Source organism: Mesitornis unicolor, unplaced genomic scaffold, assembly GCF_000695765.1.
Source record: "Mesitornis unicolor isolate BGI_N332 unplaced genomic scaffold, ASM69576v1 scaffold9448, whole genome shotgun sequence".
Lineage (NCBI taxonomy): Eukaryota > Metazoa > Chordata > Aves > Mesitornithiformes > Mesitornithidae > Mesitornis > Mesitornis unicolor.
This window is the reverse complement of record NW_010203876.1, coordinates 68,281-75,930: the sequence shown is the minus strand read 5'-3', so window position 1 is coordinate 75,930 and position 7,650 is coordinate 68,281. Positions and strand designations below refer to the sequence as shown.

Sequence of the window (7,650 nt, the reverse complement as noted above, 5' to 3'; positions counted from 1 at the left end):
AATCGTGTTAAAAGGGAAACTGGCAGAGTCTTTAATCTGTTTTTTTTCCCTGTACATTATTGCTATTTAAGTTCTGCATTTGAAATGCATCATTCAGTTTATCACAAGTTTACATTGATAGGTTTTGACCATGCTAAGACTGCTGAACTGTGAGTGTAAGAGCTAGAGAAAAGATGAAACTCTGGCAGAGATCTAAATGGTGTCTAATAGAAATATTGTATTCATTGAAACGAAACACGACCACCAGAACATTTTGGGCCATTTCTGATACATAAGTAAGATAATTAAATTTTGCAGCTTCACTTCCATGCTTTTCTGATGTCCCACGGAAACATTGGCTATAAGGACAAAAGGTGACAAAATAAAGGCAGTGTTAATAAATACATTGAAAAATAAATCAGGACTTGAATAAAGATCTTGGTAGAATGGGTACATTTTGGAAACATGAGGGAAGTGGTCATAGAGTATTAGTAGTAGGTTTGCAGTGAGAGATGTTTAAAAATGGAAACTGGAAATAACAGAAATGAAATTCAGGGGCAGTCATAAGGAACAGAGGAGTTGCCACATTGTTCATGGAGATTTGCACTTTTCTCAGTACTGAGCTACTTCATTTCATGAAGTATCATTTTTAAAGTGTAGTGAAAGAGTGAAAATGAGCAAAAAATAAGTACAGTTTTCATTCCAGCCCAGGTTCCCGTGTGTGAAAGAGTGAAAATGAGCAAAAAATAAGTAGTTTTCATTCCAGCCCAGGTTCCCGTGCTGACTTGCCATGCAGCTTTAAGTGAGCAGTTCGGCTCCAGCAGGTGTGTTCCCCTCTAGGCTGGCCATAGCAGCATCTCTCTCGAAGGACTCTCTCCAGTACTCACTGATTTATTTAGAGCTACGTAGTCTGCCTTAATAGTAGTTTTTGTGTTTGTATCCTGAGTGGTCACCATATTTATTAGCCTAGAGGAATGTGCCAAGTGCTTATATTTGCCTAAAGTAAATATTAACATTAAGGATGGTTGGATGGACAAGGGGGAAAGCAGCCCAGATCTCTTACTTGAATGGTAGCCTTATTTGTGCAGTTGCACTCTTGTTCCACAGATACCACATCTCGCTTGCAGAAGCTGGAGCTTCTGATAATTAAGAAAGGTTTGTCAGCTACAAAACGGATTACCAGAATTTAATTTTTGGGAGCAGTCCTTACCTGTTTCTTCCTTATGAAACCTCTTTGCAGTCTTAATCTCTGGTCTTGGAAAAATGCGTCAAGAAGCCAACACCATTTGATGAGATGGGTTTGAGGATGTCGACCTGCAGAAAGATGTCTCAAACAAAACAGGTTGTCGGAGTCATGATAAGAAGTCTGTTTGAGAGCCATAGCCTTGTCTTGTCAAAATGCGTTGTGTAAGAGCATGGATTGGTTGCGAAAGCCTTTCAGCCCTGTTCTGAGGAGCTCGAGTAATGCCGTGGACTGAGACACTGTAATTGTTTATTGAACTTGAAATAAGGGGGCACTAAGTTGTGCTTATCAGGTATCACAGAGACAAGAGGATTTTGTGTTCGTATCACTGTACGTCACTGATTTACACTCTAATGCTATTAGGATCTGTTTGCTTATAATTGCTTTTTTTATCTAGCTGTAAGATCTCTGGAACAAAACTGTAGCCTGGTGGCACTTTACATAAGCAAACCTGGTGTCAGAGTTGACTCTGGGTGATGAGGACGAAGGTCAGGGTGGTGGTTACTCTGATGCTGGAGGCTTCCAGCCTGGGCTGGGTCCCAACAACGCTGGCCGAGAAGCACCTCCTGCCACCTGATGTGAGGACGAGTACCAGCAATGGCATTGCGAAACAACCTTCATCCCTCCTTGGCCACCAGATTTGGGCTTGGGCAAGACTGTTGTGGCCTGAAGAGAGAAGAATTCCCACTTAAAGAGGGGATGGAGTGGCGATATGAGCATTTTTTGTGTTCGTATTCACTTGTAACTCAGAGGTCGGCCAGAGCTGCTTGTAGGTTTGAGAGAAGAACCTGATGGAAATACACGATTCACACCAAGACAAGTTGTGTTAATGGATGGAAACCTCCTTTTTTCAAAGCAGTTATCAACAAGTACCTTTGATACTTTAACGAAAATGTGTTGTTGCTGAGGCCAATGAGCAATCGTACTCCAAAGTGAATTACATTTCTAAGTGCTGGACATGAAATTGTTTTTACGAGGCATTCTCCACATTGCCTGCAGCATCTTTAATTAAGAATATAGTTAACGGAAAACCTAAATATCACCCAATTATTGTGATAACTTTTTGATGCTTTCAATATTGAATGCTTAGAAAATATGAGAGAGAATCCAGCATTTCCCACGCAGTAATATGCACGTGATCTTGATTATTGGTGCTGATAGAAAGTATGGGAGTCTTTGCAAGACTACCGTTTTTCAATTAAAAATTGAAAATTTAAATTGAATAGTAACACCAAAAGGTAGTAAATTGTGCACTGATTTGGGAAAAGAAGTGGTGACATGGTCAACTAAAAGTGAGTGGAAGAAGAGAACTTATTGGGAACCTCTGCTTGCAGTATAAGCTGCACACTTAGGTATCTGAAGATGGTGATATAAATACTCTCAGTTGATTAAAAATATTAATTTGATATACAAAAAGAGGGAAAAGTTTATTTAATTTATCTTCTGAGTGAATGTATTTAAAACTTAAGTGGTTTTCAACTTATGGGACAGACTTACAGCCTTGGCAGCAATTGGAGTCAGTGTTGTGCTTACAAGGGAGGGTACACGTATGGGAATAGTACACTAGAAACAAAACTAAATCAGCCACTTTTTCCTAGTACCTCTGTTCTGAGCTGGCTTGGTTACCAGGTACTGCTGGTTTTCAGATACTGGGGCAAGGTTACATCTCTACTCTCTTTCTTTTTGCATCTTGCATTGCAACAACAGGTGTCGGCTGACTCTAGCTCCTCCATGAACTCCAACACACCCCTGGTGAGGATCACCACTCGCCTCTCCTCCACTGCCGATGCCCCCATGCTGGCAGGGGTCTCAGAATATGAACTGCCAGAAGACCCAAAATGGGAGTTTCCAAGAGATAAGTACGTAGCCTGTTTCTCTGAACACTACCTATGCACATCTGAAATACATGGCACAGCATGGGAGGAACCATCTTTCCTAATATCTCGCAGGGTTTCTTTAGTTAAATGAAAGTCTCAGTTACCTGAACCTCCTCTGAAGATCAAGATCTAATTCAAGTATCTGAAATCAGTTGGTTTTTTTTTTTAAATAGAAGCTGAATTTTCTCTGCTGTCATTCTGATTTTATTTTCAGATTTCTGGTAGATTTTCAGACACCCTGCTCCTCTGTTATGAAAGAAGTGACTCTGAAATGTTATTTCAAAATATATATGACTTAGACTGGGAGAGATGTCCACATACAAGCATTGTTGAAAGGCAGTTGAGATTTCCCCACACAGTACCTCTGTACGTTAAACCATGTTTCTTAGCTAAAATAGTAAACTTAGTTGTTTAATATTTATAAAATATGTAGTAAAATATAATGCAGGAGACAGTCTTTTTTGTCAGGACCTTGCGGGTAGGATTTTGTGTTGATTTTGTATTAGCCTGTGTTAATGGAAATGATTGTTTTCAATTTAGTGGGGCATTTTGCATATTATGTACATACATGTATAACTTCTGTGCCTCAGAAATATTAGGTTTCAAGCAGAGCATACTGAATCTTGATATAGGCAAATTCATATGGCTACTTAATATTTTCTTCAAAGTCTGTTGACTAACATGCAAAATGAGCTGCTGAGTAATGTAATTACAGCTGTAACCATATTTCTTAATATAAAAACGACATGTAAAAGAGATACTAACACAGTTAGAACCATGATTATATATTAAAATTAGTACTAACTTTAAGAAGTCTTTAGGTGGCTTTGAGAAAATAACACCTTTTATTATGAGCAGCTCTCTTTCAAAGTTTAGCTTTTGGATAGAAGAGGTATAATTTTGAACCTTCTGACAACCATTCTGGAAATTATTTTAATGATGTAGCTGAAAACTAGTGCAAAATGCTGTAATTGCCACCTGCAGTATTCTAGTCAACAGCGGGGGCCTGTATATGTACTTCTGTCAGCCCATACCCTGCGGGGCTACACTAAATGCGGAAAATTTTAGAGTGCTAAACATTTAAAACCAGCATTCAGCACAAATGTAGGTGGAGCAGATTTGCAATGAAAGGAGGCTATTTAGAGGCGGTTTATTAGGTTGGGGGGCAGGAGGCATACAATGAGGGGTTTGTTACTTTAGTCCTAGCAAGGCAATAGCACATAAATTAACCAGTTTCCAATGCAAATGTTTGTTCTCTGCCAAGATCCTAAATTCGATTTTAGTTCTGCAGAAAATGCAGGATGACCTCAGTGTAGCATATGCTGCCCTTCAGTCTTTGCACCTTTTTAAACTCGCCTTTGCTTTAGAAACCAGTCCAAAACAGCTCAAGGAATTCTCACCGAGGCAGAGACTGCATTTGACAGGGAGTTTGCGGGCTGCCCTGGGGAGGAACCACCCCACACTTCTGTCTTGGGCCTGAGCAGATAAGCGGGGTTTTCAAACCACTTAGCTCCACTCTAACGCTCTTCTGTTGATGGTATGACAACCTCTCCCTGTATTTCATGAGGGAAGAAACAAGTCCATGCTTTTAAGAATGAGTCCTTACATATATCATATCTGGGAATCCTCCTTTTGACTATGGAAAGCCAAGACCTTAAGAACTCTGTTATGAAAATGCTTATTCGAATCTGGCCCCTACACTGGATAATGTTTGCAGCATCAATCTCACTGAGCACCCTCCTTGATTTTTACCATGGCACTGCTTCTGGAGTTAGACGATATCTTCTGCAAGTTATGGAGCCTGAATGTGGTCCTTAAGTATTTACACTGAAACCAAAAAGGTTTTGCTCCACAAAATGTATTATGTGTAGCTCGGTTAATGACTGCTCTTTTTAAAAGGTTTCTTACATTGATTATAACAGAGTTTCAGCTCCCACCCCATTTCATGCTTCCTGCCCGGGTGCTGCAGACAGAAGGCATCTTAAGTTATGGAGCCTGAATGTGGTCCTTAAGTATTTACACTGAAACCAAAAAGGTTTTGCTCCACAAAATGCATTATACGTACCTCAGTTAATGACTGCTCCTTTTAAAAGGTTTCTTACATTGATTGTAACAGTTTCAGTTCCCACCCCATTTTATGCTTCCTGCCCGGGTGCTGCAGACAGGAGGCATCTTCTGTTCCCCTCATCCATGACATTTGTGGCAGCGAAGAGCCCGCAGCCAAGAAACAGCCTCTGCGCTAGCCCCAGCTGTGGGCAAATAAAGCATCCCGTCTCGCCCCTTAAAGGATCAAAGTGCCGGGGGAAGGCGCAAGGATGTCGGAAGAGTGAGCTTGCTGTGGGTGGGGAGGCCGTGGAGAAGACGGCTCGTAGGGGAGGGCTTGGATCTGCCAAGTGCTTTGTCCCGTGAGGTGCTGCCTTTGGCAGGGCGAGCGTGGCCGCTGTGTGAGCTGCACCGGGCCTGGCAATGGAAGAGCGCAGCCGGCGGTCATGGTGGCTCCTGGCAGCTGTTCAAGGCCTCACAGGTGCCGTTACCCTGGCTCTCGCAGCAGTAACCCCTCCCCAGCCTTTGCCACACGCGTGTTGCCGGCCTTTTCCCCCTTCCCCTTCTCTCGCCTTCATCCTCTCTCCTCTCTGCCACAAGGAGGAGGCTGCCTGGCCACTGAAAGAGAAATAGGGGTGATAATTACCCACAGCTGTGCCCAAACATGGTGTCTGCTGACTTGCTGTCCCTGTCCTGTCTAATTCCTTCAGTGCAAGAGATCGTTGGGCAAATGTTCACGGCCTGCATCCCCAAACAGAAAGCAAGAAAATGAATTTTGAGCTAAATTGAGCAAGTTTTATTTTCTTTTCTGTTTGCACTGTGCCGTTATATCACAAGGGTTAGTAATATTTAAAACATCCCTCCCTGCTCTTAATGCTCCTCTATACCTCACAAATCATCAGCTGCCTGAAAGCGACCGCATGGCAACATACACAAAGAAACTTTTCTTTCATCTCCTGGCAGTTCAACGTGAAAAAGACACCGACCGGCCGTGTTATGATGGCAGAGAAAGCTTGCGCCTTGCTGACTGCTCCTGAATTTCAGCTGCGGTCAGGTGGTTTTTGAAAGCTCTGCCTCTCCACGCTGTGTCTTGCCGTTACCCAGCCTCTGATTACGAGGAGAGGGAGAGCTGAAAAGCTGGGTTTAGCAACTGATCTGCCCATATGAGATGCTCGCTATATACCATCCCTAAGAAAACACACTGTGGCACGCGTGAAAACCGATGCGCGCCACGAGCCTCATTAGTTCCATATGATAAATGCTTCATGCTACGGCGAGTTGTTGAAAGCAAGCTTTTTATATTTAGCCCTGGAATTTCACTGGCTGCATCCCTTCGCCAGATGCTGTGTGTTAATCTCTTGTTTACACCTCTAGGCTGACGCTGGGCAAACCCCTGGGAGAAGGTTGCTTTGGGCAAGTCGTCATGGCCGAGGCAGTGGGGATCGACAAAGACAGGCCGAAAGAAGCGGTGACTGTGGCAGTGAAGATGTTGAAAGGTAAGAAAACGGGCTGATTAGGGATCGGGATGGGTGATATGGCAATTCTCATCCACAAAAAGTTGCTTTTGTGGCATCTGAACTCTGTCATTGTGGGGGGGGTCAAAGAGCACATAGCTGACCTCAGCCTTCAGCAGTTTGGGGTGTAAATCTGCTCCCTTGACAGCCTGTTTATCTTGAGCAGTGAGTATTTAGGAGCCAGGAGATATATTAGCATCGTGTGGGTCTCTCTGCTTTTAGTTTGGTTCGTGTCAGAAGCTGTCCATGTCTAGATGCTAGTCCGTTCAGCAGTCCAGGTGGCTCGTGCCTATTTATTTTCAATTTAACTGTATGGTTGGTTTACAGGAAAGGCATCGTTTTTGGAGGTTTGATAGCTAAGAACAGCATTTTAATGTTTGATATTACTGTGTCGCCTCTTAACATATAACACTGAAGAGGTGGTCAGTCCATCAAAGAGATTGAGACTATTTTTTGTTAGGACATAACCTATGACTTTGTGTAGCATACAGTGTGTACTGGAAAACAAGTCCCGTATTCTGTATTTTGAAGCACACATTTTACACCAAATGTTGAGCCTTAGTGGACTAGAAAATACGAACTGTACTTGTGTCTTGTACAGATGATGCTACAGAAAAAGATCTGTCTGACCTGGTGTCAGAGATGGAGATGATGAAGATGATTGGAAAGCATAAAAATATCATCAATCTTCTTGGAGCCTGTACCCAGGATGGTGAGTAGAGAAAAGAAAGTAAGCCAGGACTTTCCAGCAGGTCTGCAAAATTCTCATTAATCATAATTCTTCGAGAGTTTTTAAGGAAGCAGTCATGCCGTGATGGGATTTTTAGATATTTCCCTAGCTTAGCAGCAATATTTTAGCTTCTGTCTCTCATTATACTTGCAGCTTTAATATGAGAAAGGTACTATATCATATGAAAACTCTCTAATCCCTTGCTGTAAAGGAAAAACGACATTTTACAGGGGCTTTACCCATGCCTGTTGTTATGAATTGTCA

The 7,650-nt window shown here is 42.4% G+C and overlaps 1 protein-coding gene across 1 annotated transcript in view; it reads left to right on the top strand.

The window, feature by feature from the left end:
* The first annotated feature begins 2,923 nt into the window (after window positions 1-2,923).
* Window positions 2,924-7,650, top strand: part of LOC104545680 (fibroblast growth factor receptor 2) — a 16,869-nt gene continuing 12,142 nt past the window's right edge. The window contains exons 1-3 of the mRNA XM_010190875.1: window positions 2,924-3,081; window positions 6,517-6,638; window positions 7,258-7,368. Coding sequence (XP_010189177.1) covers window positions 2,954-3,081; window positions 6,517-6,638; window positions 7,258-7,368 — 361 coding nt within the window. The 5' untranslated portion in view covers window positions 2,924-2,953. The remainder of the gene's footprint in view (window positions 3,082-6,516; window positions 6,639-7,257; window positions 7,369-7,650) is intronic.